The sequence below is a fragment of the Scleropages formosus genome, chromosome 15, assembly GCF_900964775.1.
Source record: "Scleropages formosus chromosome 15, fSclFor1.1, whole genome shotgun sequence".
Taxonomy (NCBI): Eukaryota; Metazoa; Chordata; class Actinopteri; order Osteoglossiformes; family Osteoglossidae; genus Scleropages; species Scleropages formosus.
In genome coordinates, this window is record NC_041820.1 from 17,920,222 (window position 1) to 17,938,278 (window position 18,057).

General features: G+C 46.1%; 1 protein-coding gene across 2 annotated transcripts in view; it reads left to right on the top strand.

The window, feature by feature from the left end:
• The window catches only part of kcnh5b (potassium voltage-gated channel, subfamily H (eag-related), member 5b), a 59,809-nt gene that overhangs the window by 23,272 nt on the left and 18,480 nt on the right, over positions 1–18,057 (top strand). Inside the window, exons 9-13 of one of the 2 annotated variants that reach the window (XM_029258520.1) lie at positions 290–333; positions 758–1,187; positions 13,043–13,242; positions 14,016–14,268; positions 15,913–16,109. In XM_029258520.1, coding sequence (XP_029114353.1) covers positions 290–333; positions 758–1,187; positions 13,043–13,242; positions 14,016–14,268; positions 15,913–16,109 — 1,124 coding nt within the window. The remainder of the gene's footprint in view (positions 1–289; positions 334–757; positions 1,188–13,042; positions 13,243–14,015; positions 14,269–15,912; positions 16,110–18,057) is intronic. The other variant, XM_029258521.1, reaches the window with a different exon arrangement.

The window sequence follows — 18,057 nt, forward strand, 5'->3', positions numbered from 1 at the left end:
CACTTACTAAGAGGTGGTACATGCGCTTACTAGCCCACACAGTCAATAATAACAAAAAGCAGAGCTAAGACACAATGAGGGCACCTTGGGGATGGTTGCGGGGGGGGGCGCACTGTGCTTTCTTTGTGCTTTAGGTTATTTTAAGTTGACTTTATTCTATCGGGGACAATGGGAATTTCTGAGCTGTAATGATACCATTTCCATTCCATTTAGAGAAGCCCGGATCGCGCCTGTGCGTGCGAGTACGAGCGCGTGTGTGGGTTGCTGGTACGGCAGCATGTCTTAAGAGCGCCTGCATCAGCACGACAGCCCGGTGCCAGCATCCCGCTGCCAGCCAAGCAAAGGGTCTTTAAATGCTTCCAAAAGAGTGTGGGGCATGTTGGCACAACTAGCGGCAGTTCTGCCACACAGAAGAAATGCATGCAGGGTATTATGTTTTCAGATGCTTCGCTCTTTTCGACTGCCCCCCCTCCCCCAAACTTATTTTTAACAGTGTATTATTAGTGTATCTCTGAGTGTTTTTTTTTTAAACTTGTGCTTATGTTAAGTGCTCTTACACACGGGAAAGGCTATTATATAAAAATGCATTGAATTGGCATAGAGTGTAAACTGAATTTTCAGGTGTAATGTGAAAAGATGGAGGAGGTGTGGACTGTGGGCAATATGAGATGCATTCAGATATCCATGATGCGTGTTTATGTGTTGCCTTGTACGTGCAGCTGGCTTGTGTTCACCCTGTTCCTCCCCTCCCCCGCAGGGTATCAGCAGCCTCTTCAGTTCCCTGAAAGTGGTCCGGCTGTTGCGGCTGGGCCGCGTGGCCCGCAAGCTGGACCACTACCTGGAGTATGGTGCCGCCGTACTGGTGCTGCTGGTCTGCGTCTTCGGCCTGGTGGCTCACTGGCTGGCCTGTATCTGGTACAGTATTGGTGACTATGAGGTCATCGATGAGCTCACCAACACCATCAAGACAGACAGCTGGCTCTACCAGCTGGCCACTAGCATTGGCTCACCGTACCGCTACAATGCCAGTGGCTCCGGACAGTGGGAGGGCGGGCCCAGCAAAGACTCGCTCTACATCACCTCTCTGTACTTCACCATGACCAGCCTTACTACAATCGGCTTCGGCAACATCGCACCCACTACCGACGGCGAGAAGATCTTCTCAGTGGCCATGATGATGGTGGGCTGTGAGTGTCCTTATTTCTTCTTCCACTCACACCTGCTTGCAGTAGGTAGGGTTCAAGATGAATGGCAGGCAGGTTTGGCCAGAGGTATAGCCGATACAAGCTGCAAATGTGGAAGTGCACAGATAAGTCAACATCAGCTGTGAAGTTGGAGGCTTGGAGAACTGAAAGGCTAAGTGTTTGTCATGGTTTGATTAGGGTTTTGGGATGAAGGCGCCAGAAGGGGTGGGACACACATGCTCTAATGAGTCGAGCCATATGAGCTCTGCAGTTCCGAAGGACCCCTCAATTCCTCTGCCCTTTAAAGCACTGACCCTGAAACAACATTAAATGGACCTGATACGTTCTTCTAAACCACAGTCCTTCCTACACAGAATGATGATTGCGTAACATTAGACACACATAAAGCGGAGCGTTTTGGATAGCATTACTGAAATGAAACTATTATGTGGCCTTTTAAAACCTTTTTATTTTAATGGATTTCTGAGCAAAAGACTGGACAATTGATACTTGATTAGTTCTAACTGGATACAGAGCAATAGACCTCAATAGATGAACAATTATCACTGAATTACCTAAGCCTGACAATTACTTAAGCCTAATTAAGGAGTGTCCCTCAGGGCTGTTGGCTCGGGTTGAGTGGACTTTTTCTTGGAAAAGGCCTTTGGAGCAGTGCCATTTGAACACACCTTTGTTTATGTCTCCAAAATGCTCTTATCCCTGCTTATCATTCATGGATAGAAGGAGAGAGGGCGAATAATAATATTGAAGGCATAGCAGTCCTGTTGTGCTGTTCTCTGTGTGTTTGTGGTTCAGTGTGGGGATGCTGTAGACCCCCTCATTTCAGTGCAGTGCTCTTTGTTCCCCTGGCAGCCTTCCAGAGGAGCACTTCTGCTCATCAGTGAGGATTAAAGTTTAATTGAAACGAAAGTAAACGTGAAAGGGATTTGCGTGCGACTTGCTGTCTGCTTCGTTGAATGTGTGTGTGCGCGCGCATGTGTCGGTGTGTGTGTGTGTGTGTGTCCTTTGTGTTCCATGTGTTATCCATGTCCATGCCTTCTGGTGTGTTTGTGTCCTTGTGTCTTCGAACTGTGCTCCAGCCACTCTTTGCTGTGACTGAGCTGTATTATGACTTTATTGTTTAATCGGCATTGACTTGAGCAGGCTGTGCTGTGAACGAGCTGTGATTTGGCCTTGCTGTGACCAAGCAGTACGATGACCATACTGTGGCGGATCTGTGTAGAGTCTCTCCGACCTTCAGGCCCTTGGTGTCACTTGGCAAAGCTTCTTTCTTCTCACCCCATTGAAGGTGTCTTGTCTCCTCAGCCAGCAGGAGGCCGTTCACCGTCATTAGCAGTCTCCCCCAGAACGATGTACCTGTAATTTCCATCTCTGCCTCACAGCTGCTAGAGAGGAGCAAGAGCTGGACAGGAATGACTCAGCTACACAAATGAGCTCTATGTTATCTTACTTGTGTTCAAGCTGTCCCTTCTCAGGGAGGAGATTCTCATCCCTGGACTATCCCTGCATGCCCTTAGCACACAGGAGAGCTATCAAGAAGCTCTTGGGAAGCAGGATATCCTCTTATCGTGCTAGAATTGGCAATATTTACATTAGTCAAATACATTTATTTAGCAGATGTTTTTCTCCAAAGTAACTTCCACTGAACTCTCTGTAGTGTTATCAGCCCCCACACCTTATTCACCAAGGTGACTTGCACTGCTAGATAGACTACTTAAAATGGGTCACTCATCCGTGCAGCAGTGGAACACTCTCTCTCTCTGTGACACTCGCACACTATAGGGGAACCTGAACAGCATGTCTTTGGACTGTGAGAGGAAACCAGAGCACCTGGAAGAAACCCACACAGACTGAGCAGGGATCGAAACCACGTCCCCTCGCACCACCCAGGTGCTGTGAGACAGCAGTGCTACTCGCTGTACCACCAGACTATACACTAAGCCCTGCTATTACAGGGTCTGTGCAACAAAAAACCGCTATAATGGCTTATGAAAATATATAACCATTTTTCATACAATGGGTTTGTTATTCAATACAGTAGCATTTTTGTCCATTATGAGGTCATTTTATTTCCACAACAGGTATTTTATTTTGTTCAGCTACATTGTCACTTCTATTACGCATTTGTTGCGGACAAAGATACCACTTTTGTTCCTCTGTGGTGTCAATATTGCTACTTTTTGGATAAGTGTAGTGCATTAATCTCTATGTTACCGTGGAAACAATCACCAGCGTAGCTGTAGAATCTGAATAGTGGTTGAACTCTCTTTTAATATATACACGGTAGAGGCAAATATTCCTTCAAGCAGCTTATCAAAACAATTTCACTTGTTCATTAACAAAAATGACACACTTCTTGGTTACAACCAATAGGCGAATGCCGTATAAATCACAACTGAATTGGTACATTCAATACTATTAATTATACTGTCATTTTTCTCCAAAGCGATTTAATTGTACACTCATTTAGACATCTGGGTAATTTTTACTGGGACAATTTCAGTAAGTATCTTGCTCAAAGGTACTGTACTAGAGCAGGTGTATGATTCAAACCTGGATCCTTGCTATCCCTTACTGCTGACTTTATTAAAGTATAAATACTACTTTTCATTTAAAAGCCACATTTCATCCAGGAACCATTCGCCCCCCACCCCCCTTAAGAAATGATAGTAATTTATCTAATGGGGATTTCATGGAACAAATTAACCCTATTATGTGAGAAAGAGGTGTATTATAAATGGCAGTATTGCCAGATTATCAATAACAGCAGGTAAAAATGTTCAGGATGCACTGTTCACTTGTTTAAGCTGGAGACAGGTGAACAGAGGCCAAGGCATCGTTTGAATTTTTTTGTGGAACGTGGAATTAAAGTGGCCTCCTCTCTTCTCCAGTGTTCACGTGTAGGCCGTAGAAGACGCAAGGACCGTCCTTGGAGCTGGCCTTGTTAAGTGACCTCTCTGTTGTTTAGGCCACTTTTGACAGCAGAACCGGGGCACGCTCCTCCTTTCTGTTGGCGGAACAAATCCCCAGGGAATCGCTAAGAAATCATTTCAAAACCCACTTCATCCCGGTCCTGTATAATTATAACGCTTTACATTGCTGCTTTGCAAGACTGTGGTCCACGCTTTTGGGTCCACAGCAACTTCATACTGTATCTGAACAGGCAATAATGTGAAGTACAACATGTGAAACTGCAGCTGGGAATTCAGTTTCAATGAGGTTCTACAACTCAGTGGTTGCCTTTCATGCAATACATAACATTATTTTTTTTCCCCAGTTTTACAGCAGTATCCACTTTATGAAGGTTGTTTAAGGCACTTTGAGCAAGTGAGGTTCATGTCAGATACATACACAGGCAGAATCCCTGTGGTCTATATCGCAGATATACACCAATCAGATACAACATTAAAACCACTGACAGGTGAAGTGAATAACATTGATTATCTCATTACAGTGGCACCTGTCAATGGGTGGGATATATTAGGCAGCAAGTGAACAATCAGTTCTTCAATTTTATGTGTTGGAAGTAGTAAAAATAGGCAAGCATAAGGATCCGAGCGACTGCGACAAGGGTCAAATTGCGACGGCTAGACAACTGGGTCAGAGCATGTCCAAAACGGCGGGTCTTGTGGGGTGTTCTCGGTATGCAATGGTTAGTACCTACCAAATGTGGTCCAAGGAAGTACAACCGGTGAACCGATGACAGGGCCATGGGCACCCGAGGTTCGCTGATGCGCGTGGGGAGCGAAGGCTAGCCCGCCTGGTCCGATCCCACGGAAGAGCTACTGTAGCACAAAAATCCTGAAAACCTTAATGCTGGCCATGATAGAGAGGTGTTAGAACGCACAGTGCATCGCAGCTTGCTGCATATGGGGCCGCGTAGCCGCAGACCGGTCAGAGTGCCCGTTCTGACCCCTGTCCACCGTCAAAAGCACCTACAGGGGGCACCTGAGCGTCAGAACTGGACCGCGGGGCAACGGAAGAAGGTGGTCTGGTCTGATGAATCACGTTTTCTTTTAGATCGTGTGGAGGGCCGGGTCCGTGTGCGTCGTTTACCTGGGGAAGAGATGGCAGTAGGATGCACTATGGGAAGAAGGCAAGCCGGTGAAGGCAGTGTAACGCTCTGGCTGATGTTCTGCTGGGAAACCTTGGGTTCTGCCATTCCTGTGGACGTTACTTTGACACGTACCCCCTACCTAAAGATTGTTGCAGACCACGTACACCCCTTCGTGGCAACGGTATTCCCTGATGGCGGTGGCCTCTTTCAAAGCAGGACAATGTGCCCTGCCACACCGCAAAAAATTGTTCAGGAACGGTTTGAGGAACATGGCAAAGAGTTCGAGGTGTTGACTTGGCCTCCAGATTCCGCAGATCGCAATCTGATCAAGCATCTGTGGGATGTGCTAGAATAACAAGTCCGATCCATGGAGGCCCCACCTCTCAATTTATGGGGTTTAAAGGATCTGCTGCTAACGTCTTGGTGCCAGATGCCACAGGACACCTTCAGAGGTCTTGTGGACTCCCTGCCTCGATGGGTCAGAGCTGTTTTGGTGGCACGAGGGGGGACCTACGCAATATTAGGCAGGTGGCTTTAATGTTGTGGCTGATCACTATCAGCTCCATTTCTGGATCTGTTTGCTACCTGAAAGTATCCCAGAGTGAGACCTTCAAAACATTTTTGTGTTGCTTTTTATATCTTTTTGCATCTGCCACAGTGAAGCAAATTCATTTCTTTTCCTTGGAAAAGAACAGCAAGACAATAAGTGGCAAGCTTGTCATTACCATTTAGCACTGGGTGGACATGAGGAAATTGCTGTCCAATTGCAGACTCTGGCAAGGCCCGGGACTTCTCGTCTCAAAACCTCGGAGTGACTTTGGAGCTGTCCCAACCACCACCGAAACATTGCCCTCCTATCCTTCTTATAGTCATCCTGTCCCTGTGTTTTTCCCCACTTTCTCTGTGTCTATCATGTTGGTTCGGTTCAAATTGGCTGTAGGATACACTTCTGCCACTTTACTCCTGGACTGGTATTAGTTTTGACAGGGATGGACATAATGAGCACATTAGTGATCTAAAGCAACTAAAACAGTTACAATTGCTGTCCATTGTCTCTAAATTGTTTGACATTATAAAACTTTAAATTGCCATAATCGAAAGGATGGGTAGTGCAGTTGTTAGTGCTGCTGCCTTGCACTCAAAGAACCAAGGTCCATATTCCACGTCCTGCTGTAGTACCCTTGAGCAAGGTAAATTACCCTGAATGGCTCCAGTAAAAATTACTCAGCTGTTTGAATGAGTAAATCACTCTAAGCAGCTGAACAGTGTAAGCTGTTTCGGAGAAAAGCAACAAATACAGAAATGTAAATAGGAGGCAAGAGGTTGATTTTATTTGGATGTTTAAAGACATGACACTATTGTAGAGTGATGGGGATGCTGGGAAATTTGATAGGGATGTAGTTATGATGGCATGATGCCTGTTGGTTTGATAGGTGTTATATAGTGTGTATAACTGTCTATACTACCCATTACTGAAGTCTTGTCTTGCTATTCAGATGTTTAGAAAAATAAAAACAGCCCAATGACATGAACATGATTTGTTTTTGACTGACCAGTGTCTGCCCTTTGGATCTTAATTTACTTTTTCATTTAAATTTACATTCATTCACTTAGCACTAACACTTTTCTCCAAACTGACTTATAATGAATGGATACTATGTAGTGTTACCAGCCCACACACCTTATTCACCACAGTGACTTACACTGCTAGATACGCTATTTACACTGGGTCACTCATCCATACATGAGGGAAACACACTCTCTCTGTGTCACTCGTACACTATGGGGGAACCTGAACAGCATGTCTTTGGAGTGTGGGAGGAAACCAGAGCACCCGGAGGAAACCCATGCAGACAGAGAGAAAATACAAACTCCACACAGACTGAGCGAGGATGGAACCCACATGCTCTCGCACCACCCAGGCACTGAGACAGCAGCGCTACTTGCTGTGCCACCATGCCACCTTTCGTAGTGTTAGCCTTCAGTATAGTGTGGAGTGGTTCTAGTGTAGGTGGCAGGTGCACACGCAAGGCACTTTAATGACATTACCGCCTGGGTATGCATTTATGTGTACTCTGCATGTGCGGGCTGTGTGTGCGCACGTGTGTTAGCAGACTTCCCCTTGCCGCGCTCGATCTGGAGCAAACGGGGAGCACGTTAAAGTTTCTTTCCGTCTCCGCGAGGAGTCGGCCTCCTCCCACCCGTAGAGGGACCGGCTGCTGCCTCGCCTCGCCGCCACGCGAGCGCCGCACGGAGCCAACCTTGTCCGAGATGCGGCCGCGAAGCTTTGAAAAACATCTAAGGGGAGAAGTGTCTGATTGGGTATCAGACGAAACCGTTTTTGTCACAAACTAAAATGCTGGTCCGAGGGCCAAGGCGGCTGATGAGTCACGCCTCGCTTTCGCACGTCGGCAATTTATTCCGAACGGCCTGTTCGGCTCCGCTTAGCCGTTAGCTAATTAGCTTGAAGCAGCTGCTTCTTCGCGAGCTCCCCAGGCCTGCGCCCAACTAATGAGCCCTTCCTGTGCATCCGCACCTGCGGGGTGCCACCAGCGGAATGACCCTCGCGGTGCCGCGTTTAAAGCCGGGGATGCTGGTCGAAATTAGAAAGGGTGGATTTGTTCCGTTGAAGGCGCTACCTGTACGGAAGCTGCCGTATGACTAGAAAAGGGAGTTTCAGAAGAAAAGGCACAAGTTTTTTTTTTTTTTTTCTTTTTTTTCTTTCATACAAACGCTCGATTGCTGAGTCAAACTCAGATTTGCATAAGTTAACTTTGGTGAATCTAATTCTCAGGGTGTGTATTTGTTTCCCTGCCACAGATGACTAAGGGCGTTGGGGTACAGGGCAGCTCCTTGCAGTGGGATTCATGCCTGTTTTGTGTGTGTGTGTGTGTGTGTGTGTGTGTGTGTGTGCTGTCTCTCCAGCTCTTTACAGCTGAGTTTCCCTGCTGTCCCCGTGACGAAAGAGACCAAAACGCCGGCAGAATGGCAGTGCTTTGATTCGTTATACGAGTGCTGTTTTGCTTCTCTTCGGTGGGATTTGATTTGGCGGACTTCTTTCGATGACTGTCCCGTGCTTTCCGTCCAAGGCTCAAGGCCTGTCCTACTGTCCCCCCGCCCCTCGCTGGCCCTTCCCCAAACCTTTGTTCTTCTCCTGCTCGTGAGCAAATGTTTCTTCTAGATAAGGAGATTCTTTTCGCACGCGAGAGCGAAGCGGGATGGGGGTTAGCGGTCGTACACAAAGCGCCGTACCTAATCTGAGGAGCGGCTGAGAGCTCGAGTGTTTCGCAGACAATGCAGCAGCTTGCACATGCGGCCCACTGTCTGTTTGACAGTGGGGAGTAACTGCCGCAATCCAAATGTGCTGGAGCGATGAGCGAACGTATTATTTATGACCTTTGATAAATGAAGATCAATAACCTTGAAATTTTGCACTTATTACAAGCCGATATTACATTTAGTATCAGCAATATTGTGTGCAGGCATTGCTTGTTCGCCCTTATATTTTATGCTCTTAGGTTTAATGACTCAGGTGTTAGGTGATTGTAATTTATGGCTCTTTTTTTTTTTTTTTTTTTTTTTTTTGCCCTGTACAAAGCGATCCCTGCAAGTTGCCTTGGACAAAGGCGTCAGCATAGAATTGCAGAATTCTTTGAATTGCAGGTATTTTAGGCCCAAATGGTGGGGTAGGAATTTGCATAACGAAGACGGGACACGTTACAGCCGAGCCAAAATGGAATGGGATGCTTTAAGGGGATGATGAATGGCTGCTCTTTTCACTGCACAACTGGTCAGCTATCCATCCATCCATCCATCCATCTGTTCATATCAATCACTGTTTGTTCAGTGCAGGGTGGTAGTAATTAGGAGCCTATGCTAGAAGTGTAGGATGTGAGGCAGGGTGCAACCTGGGCGGGGCACCCAGTCCATTCCAGTGTATTAATTCACTAATCCATTCACAAATGTGTGTTTTAATCATGCAGTTCCTTGGATTATAATGTAAAGAATAGAGGAACACTGTTTACTTAACACGGGGGGGCGCGGTTGCGCGGACCGGGTCCTGCTCTCTGGTGGGTCTGGGGTTCGAGTCCCGCTTGGGGTGCCTTGCGACGGACTGGCGTCCTGTCCTGGGTGTGTCCCCTCCCCCTCCGGCCTTACGCCCTGAGTTGCCGGGTTAGGCTCCGGTTCCCCGCGACCCCATATGGGACAAGCGGTTCAGAAAATGTGTGTGTGTGTTTTTACTTAACACAAATATGTGAGTGTGATTTAAATTCAACTCCCAGCACACATTATTTGCATTTATTGTGTTATAGTGGCTCTGTTGCATTACAGCACCTGGGTTATTTGAGCATGGGTTCGAATCAAGGTCAGTCTGGTTTCCTCTCTCAGTTTCCCTTGGGTGCCCAGCAACTGGCTGGGTTCAGGGTTCGAGGTGTATGCCAACTAGCCTGACCACCAGGACCCAGACTTGGGCCATCAGTGACTGAAAGTGAGTGAATGTGTTACACACACACACACACACACACACACACACACACACACACACAAAGAGATAAGATTATAAAGAAGCACTCTCGTCGTCCAGGGGTTGGTGGAGATTGTAAAAGAAAAGGCTGCAACTGGAACAGAAGGTGGATATTACATAGTGCTTTGAAAGCACTGAAAATGTGAATCGTGTCAGATTTCATGTTCTTTGATTATGTTCATGTGCTGTAGCCTTTGTTTGTCGAAGTTTTTTTTTTTTTTTATTATCTTCTAATTAAATTTTTGGTGTACTAGGAGTTTTTTTTTTTGTAGGTGATGATTATTACATTTTATGTATTCTCCCCAACCCCATTCTCTCATTGAGTTTTATTGCTAAAATTACCATACTGCAATGTTTCATAGTAGCGCAACTGTCGCATTATAGCAGATCTGACCGTTGTATTGTTATTTCTGAACTGCATGAAAAGCATCGTTCAGTAAATATATGGCTTAGAAAAAATAATGATAAATTTCTTGATTTGACAAGTTACTTTTACTATGCGTACAGTCATGTTGGAAATGGCATAGTCCAAAATTTGGCCTTCGCTTGTAACCAGTGTCTTTTTTTTTTCTCCATTCCACAAGTTATGTTTCATAACAAAGCCAACTAATTTTCAGTCAGTTCCAGTTTTATAGATTTTTCTGAAGCAGAAATCTATCACCTGATACCGTAGTAACCGGAATGTCCAAATTTGATTAAGTTCAATCTCCTGAACTTGTGATCAGACTGGAAAAAGAGCTTTATATTTTTAGAAAAAGTAATCAAGACCATACAAATAAGTTTTGTGTTGGTGGAGCGCTGATGTCAGTTCTTATTAACTGCTCACTCCAGCCTGCCTGGAACATTCCGGCAACTATGTGGACATGTACTGTGTTTTTTATTTTCTTGTACTTTATTGTGTCCCAGGGACGTAACTCTGCTCATTTACAATGACCAGCTGCAGCTATGGTGTAGTTCATCTCAAAACCTTTAAGACCAGCTCACTAAAGTCCTGTTTGACAAGGGTAAAACCTCCCTGATGTCTATAGTCCACATTTGGACAAGAGATAACGCTGTGGAGGCTCGTGATCCGCTTGTATGTTCGTGGTTCGCAAAAGGTCACGTATGTCAAAGGTGTCTTGCGGTTCATAGTCGAGACCTGGCCACGGGATAGGTAGTTGGAGTTTGGCTCTGCAATTTCTTCCATGGTTTCATCATCTCTCCTCCCCACCACTTCTCATTGATATTCCAGAGTCCTTTGCCTCCCTATGAAGAGAGACACGGGTTGCCAGAAGAGCATCATTAAATGAAGCTCTGCTGGTAAATATTTAATGCGAGCTCAATATTTAGCTCCGCGTAATTACACGGGTATAGTTTTGTAGCGAGCTTTTCATTATTTTCATAATTATTACAGTTATTGTAATCGCCCTTTTCAATCTGCCTGACTCATTCGTCTGCGATCTTCTTCTATATCGACCCAATCCCTGTGTATGAAAAGCGATGAATTGCCGCTCCCTTTTCAATTCCTCTCTTGCAATTCCTGTGAACTTTCAAATCGGCAAATTCCCAGCGAGGATGACAGGGCCGGTAATTGAATTGAGCAGCAATGGGACTTGATGGATAGTTTCTCTGCATCCTTTCACCATTGACTATGTGATTCAGCACTTGGGTTGCGTGGGAGGGGTGGACGCCACGGCCCGGGGGCGCGCTGGCCGATGAGATTGCATAAGGACGAAGCGGGTGTTTCCAAAAATGAGAGGTGATGTTTCAGCCCCGTCGCAGTAAGGCTGTGATTTCTAGCATCCTAGTGGGAATGAGTGTGCCATTGTATGAGCTTTTAACTTGCTCCCTGTTTCTGCTTTAGCTTTGCTATTGTCAGCTGACCTTTGTGTAACAGGGCAGAGAGCATGCACTCCTTGTGACACACGCTCCGTTTGGCTGATGGGTGTCAGGCTGTTTCTTTAGAATACCGTGTTAAACTGATTTCACATGCTGATGTTTTGAACCTCATTAATTCCACATCCACCGCTTTTCGTTTACCCATTTTGACCTATAAATAGCGTAAAATTGCCTTTTAAATTGACCTGATGGAAAATGAATTCTTCAGTTGTAGAGTGGAAAGATGAAAATGATTGTCCTTCAGTACAAAGGTAACCAGCATGCAGCTATCCTTTTGAATTGATCAGTTTATGAAAGGCAGGGCAAGGACGTATCCAAGTCACGGTAATGCCGATGTCTGAACTGTAGGGGACGACGATACAGGGTTCGGAAGGTAGGGTCTGGTGTAGGGTTGGACTGCAGTGAAACTTCTGACTGGACAGTAGTGAGTGGATGGCGGCCTAGGTTGAGACCGCAAACTTGTTGCTCGGAGGACCCAAGGAGGGATGGCCACAGAAGGCTAGTGTGCTCATCATGGGGACTATGTTGTCCTTGCACATTCTGTCAATTAATGATCTTTAAAAGCAGCAGAGTCTTAATACGCCCACTGTTCTTGGGTTTATTGTCTCTATTAAACAGTATCCGCTTCCATGTCTAGTTGATATTTCCATGCACTCTTTCAGCGGAAGTTTTCACGGTACTGATTTCTTACTTTTTTAGATTTTTTTTGTTCTCCAATTTTTTCCTTTTTGCACAGGATAAGAGATTTTTATCTTTGAAAAAAAAAAAAACCAATTATAATTGTATATGATGTATGTATTATGTGTATTGCGTGTTTTCAATTAACGGAAACTTACTGTTTATGATTTGTAGCACTGCTTTGAAACATATTGCATTGCTGTGGAGGAATGTTTTTCTCCCAGCAGTCTTTTAGCAGATGATTAGATTTTAAACCAGCTATATGACTCAACTGTATGGCTAAGGCATTTCAGTGCAGCCTCTGGGAGTTACTCTTAAATTGTTAGTTTTCTTTTTTCCTCTGTTTGGTTGGAAGTGGACTGAATTATTTTGAGAACTATTTTGGGTCAGGTTTCCATGGTAATGTTTCATGGGGGAGCAGTGTCAGGCAGCCTGTCAGTAAACAGCACAGAGGAGGAATTAGTATCTCTTTTCCTGACTAAAGGAGGCGCTTGTAGCCACGGCTTTTCAGCTGTTGATGGAATGACTTCTTGCAAAGTTAGTAGTGCCCTTTTGTCTCTACCTGACCCATGCAATGACATTGAGCATTGCTTTTGCAATTGTAACACTTAAAACATCTCTGATTTTGATGTGCGCACCGGAATGCCTCTAAGAGTTGTAGCGAGAGGTTATCGGTATTCTTATGTGTTTTCATTCCAGCTCTCCTATATGCAACCATCTTTGGCAACGTGACCACCATATTCCAGCAGATGTATGCCAACACCAACCGCTACCACGAGATGCTCAACAACGTGCGTGACTTTCTCAAGCTCTACCAGGTACCCAAAGGCCTGAGCGAGAGGGTTATGGACTACATCGTCTCCACCTGGTCCATGACCAAGGGCATTGACACCGAGAAGGTGGGCATCACTGGAGAAACAGGTCAAGGTGTTTGACAACTTTCATGCAACATTTTTTAAATTAAAATAGAGAAAATTTTGTCTTTTTCAGTGTCCAAGTGTGTGCATTTGTATTTATGCAGCATGCTTATGTGCAATGGCATACGTGTGGAGATCTCATATCCACTGTAAAGCCTGTCCTCAATGCATTACCCATAAAAGCAGTTGGTATTTGACGGTATGGTCCGATTCATTGTTTCACAGAAGGCTGGTCTTCCGGAGGCCTGTAGGATTTCACATAGGGAAAAACAGGCTTGAGCGCGAGTGTGTTCGCAACATGAGGCCCTCCATGATTGCAGCATACCTAATGAGATTTGTGTACAGGGCTCTGCCAGATTTGGCATCCTTGGATCATTTTGAGTATCTTTGTTTGAAGCAGCATAGAAGGCTACCTGTGAAACCAACCAACCCCTCTTCAGAGAGCTGAAGGAACAGTAAACTTGTGCAAATTAGTGGTTTGTTGCTTATTTGTATTGAAGTGTGAATTGGTAAGGGATATCAACTGCAAATGTGCTACATTGGGTGTTCCCCCTTCATGAACCCCATCCCAACACTAGATGCCAATGCTACAGTAGATTTGATTGCAGTAGATGATGTTAAAATTTCAGTTTGCTGATTTTCTGTTTTTTCCTGTAGTGTACATGCTCCCAGGCAGGCATTTGTTGGGAGGGAGAGTTGTGCCATGTTTCTTTACCATCCCAACACCGGGCTAACTCTTCCCCACACCTCTCCAGGTGCTCTCAATCTGCCCCAAGGACATGCGGGCTGACATCTGCGTCCACTTGAACCGCAAGGTGTTCAACGAACACCCAGCCTTCCGGCTGGCTAGTGATGGCTGCCTCCGATCCCTTGCTGTGGAGTTCCAGACCATTCACTGCGCTCCAGGTGACCTCATCTTCCATGCTGGCGAGAGTGTGGACACGCTGTGCTTTGTGGTGTCAGGGTCCCTAGAGGTCATCCAGGACGACGAGGTCATTGCCATCCTAGGTAAGTGGCATGCTGGATCAAAAGTAAGGTGTTGATTGTTGCTATAGTTGCAGTTGTCATGGGTCCCAGTGTCCTTGGTAGGTTTTATGGACAGGGGGTTGTGCTCTTAGCCAACTATGACTTTCATTATTCCTTCATTAGATTCTCATATATCCAGTGCTTCTGTCTGCTAAGACATGTCCCTAAACCTGCTGCTGTTTTTGGGAACAGTTCTCCCACAAGGCAGGGAAAGTGACAGAAAGAGAGTGAAGGGCATGGAGAGTCTCTTTGTTAGACATGGGGCTCTGGGGTATTTATGAAGCGTTGTAGTTGTAATTTATTACACGCAGCTCTGCCAACAGTGACGTAATCGCGGCCATGTTAGCAACCGCATGGGAGGCAGACAGAATGGTACATTGATCAACAGTGCTAATGGCTACCAGCGAGGGGTCTGGCTCACTATGGGTGGCCTGCTAATGGATTAGGACATGTTGACCAGTGGGGGGAGACGGGCCATTCAGGGTCAGCAACTGTCATTTGTCTTGCATTAAAAGGCCATCGGGCATAAGGATGGCCTTTGGCTTGTTGATGTTGCCCATGTTACGTTCTGGGGGAGGGAGGAACGGAGGGGGGGCTTGTGAATTCATGGGAGATGTACAGTAGCCATCCAGGAAAGATCCTATTGTGTGCCTCAAGGTATCCTTGTCAATGGCTGCAACACTTCAGCTTCTGTAGCTGTTAAGTATTTTTGTGTTGCTCTGCCATTTAGTTTTTATTAAAAGCACATTTAAGTAACATGCTAACAGTCAGGTGTTACGTGTGTTATATCTGTCTGTAATTCATAATAACCAGTTTTGTAAAGTCCTTGCCCCCATAGGCATGCTGATGCTCTTGCCCAGTCACGTTCCACTTGAGCTGTGCTGTTTAGGCAGAGGTTCTGAATTGAATGCCAATGCAGCTGGCTGTGAAAGCCACCCTTACCTGCTTTCTTGGAGTTTCGTTAGCTCTTCGCCAGGGGTGGTAGCGAGGCATTTTTCAAGCTTCTAGATCTGACACCACCCTACTGAGTTACTCGCATTCTTAATTCTTGACTTGAGTGGCAGAGTTGCAGTCGTGTCAACTGGTGGAGAATAAGCGCCTCTGCACCTCAAAAATGTTACAGAACATGTTGAACTTCCACCCATCAGAGAGACGTCAGTCGCCGATCTTGGCTTTGTCTGAGATGGTTGTGTAGATGCCAGCACGTCTACCACTAAAACCAGAGGACTCATTTCTGCTGTCGATAGCACCAGCCCAGGGGGGTGCTGGACCCTGGCTCAGGTTGCAGTCATGCAGGTGATTTGTAGACTACAGACATCTGAAACATCCACAACTTTGAATGAGCCCCAGCAAGCCGCGGGCACCAGAAACAGGGCTGTCTTTCTCCTGCTGCGGTGTTATTCAGGACAGTTTTATTACCCACGTCGGCCATAAAGCATTTGCAAACCTAGCTGCAGAAAATGTGAAGTTGCATGCCTTGTCTTTTTCGCACTGGGAAATTAAATGTGTAGACTGAGAAGCTGTCATTAATGTCTGCTCTCAGGGCACTGATGGTGATAACATTTTAGCCTAGATCTCATTAGTTGATGAGCCTCTTCCTCCCCCATGTCTCGCCCTCTTCCCCAGGCAAGGGGGATGTGTTTGGGGATGTGTTCTGGAAGGAGACCACCCTGGCTCATGCTTGTGCCAACGTGCGGGCGCTTACCTACTGCGATCTGCACATCATCCACAGGGATGCGCTGCTCAAGGTGTTGGAGTTCTATACTGCCTTTGCCAACTCCTTCTCCCGCAACCTCATCCTCACCTGCAACCTGCGCAAACGGGTAGGCTAATCTGTTTCTTGCCTCCCCACACTGAAATGTTGATCCACCCCAGCAATGCATTTTTTGCATTGATCTGCTGGGGTTGTTGCGTGTCATTCTTGTAGCGTCAATGCATTTCGCTCCTTTTTTTTGTGCCGTTTTTGGTTTGTAGTCTGTAGAATGCAATTATACCGGCATGTCAGCACTTCATACCTAGTTCAAACCAGTGATAGGTCTATCTAATGTAATTACTGTCTTTTAAAGATGTATTCCAGGAGCCCTGTGTATCATACTCATCATAACTCAGGAGCTAGCTTACAAAAGCCTGAGTTGATGTCGGTTTTCCTTTGGAGTTTGAAAAAAGGCTCCCAGACAAGGCACAAGTCAGCCATCGTGAACAGGTCTGTAAATTGCAATTTTTAGGTGTGTCGGAGTGATTGAATCCCAAGCTTTGCCTTAATATTATTAGTTACACTTCTGGCTATAATAACTTGTCAAAAACTTCAGCCTGACTTATGAGCTGTGTTTAAGTCAGGAAAACACAAGCCAGCTGACTGTAGTAATGCAGGTGTAATTCAGACACTTTTTACAAGATTTAAGTGCTTCCTGAACATCATTCAGGGGGCGCGTTGGTGCGGCGGGTTTGGCCGGGTCCCTCGCTCTGGCGGGCCTGGGGTTTGAGTCCCGCTTGGGGTGTCTTGTGATGGACTGGTGTCCTGTCCGGGGTATCTCCCCTCCAGCCTTGCTTCCTGTGTTGCTGGGTGAGGCTCCGGTTTGTTGCGACCCCGCTCGGGACAAGTGGTTTCATCCAGTGTGTGTGTGTGAACATCATTCACATTGTGACTAAATGTGAATCTTACAGTAGGACTTGCCTGCCACACATTACATGTACAGAGAAACCCAAGCATGCTCACAGGTAAACTTTTCTCTCCGTCCACCTCTGTCATACACGGGGGGCCACTGAGCGCGTGCCCTCCCTGTCCCCCCAAAGCCCTGTCAAGGATGGTTAGCCGATGCGCTGAGACGTGCGGAGGTGTCTCCTTATTCTACGCAGGGAGGAGACACGGGGCTTGTCCGTGTGGAGCAAAGTGCATGAAGGATCCCTTTTGACAGGCCTTTGGGCAAACGTTTAGTGCAGGCTGAACGGGGGGTGTTTTTCATGCCTGGTTTGTATCCTGGAGTCGGGATAAACACCAACTCCACACCAATGCCTTCCTTTTTCACCCGGGACCCTGTCGCTACTTCCGTCTGACCCATTCTCCACCCACATACCACATAATGTCCCTCCAAGGCCCTGTAGTCCTTTTCATCTCATTAGACATTGTAATCAATGTCTTAGTTGGGCCAAGCAGAGCGTGAAGCAGGGCAGAAATGAAGCAGATTGTGACTTCTCAGCAGCGGCGCTAGAGCGGAGGGCTGATGCAGATTGGCGTGATTTGTGTCAATCAGTGTCCATCACACCGCGGGATTTCTGGGCGCAGGAGAACACGGTAATGACCTGTGCTTTGGCAGAGTTGCCATGCTTCTTAGAGAACTTGACTGAAGTTCCACTGTCACACATCTTTTTTTTTTTTTTTTTTTTTTTTTTTTTTTTTTTTTTTTTTTTTTCCCCCCCCAGTTGTTTGGGTCTCGTGTTAAGTTCTTCTGTCTGTCAGAAATGTCCTGCAGAGGAGGAGGGACCCCTTTGGAAGGCTCTGAAACCCCTAGCTTGTTAGAGCTCTTCAGAGTGGCACTTTGCATTCGTTTGCAGATTGACATTCACGTGATTTCTGAGCTCGGTTCCTGGGAGATCCATGGTAGCAGCTTCCAGCCCCGCTCATGGAAGGGAACGCTCCACACCTGCTGCGGACACTGAATTCTACAAATGAAATTATTCTTTTTGCCTAGTTTTTAATTCGGCTTTTGTCTTTTCCTATTTGCTATTGGACACTGTGCCAGTTATGTTTTTTCTTTGTGCAACTCACTCACA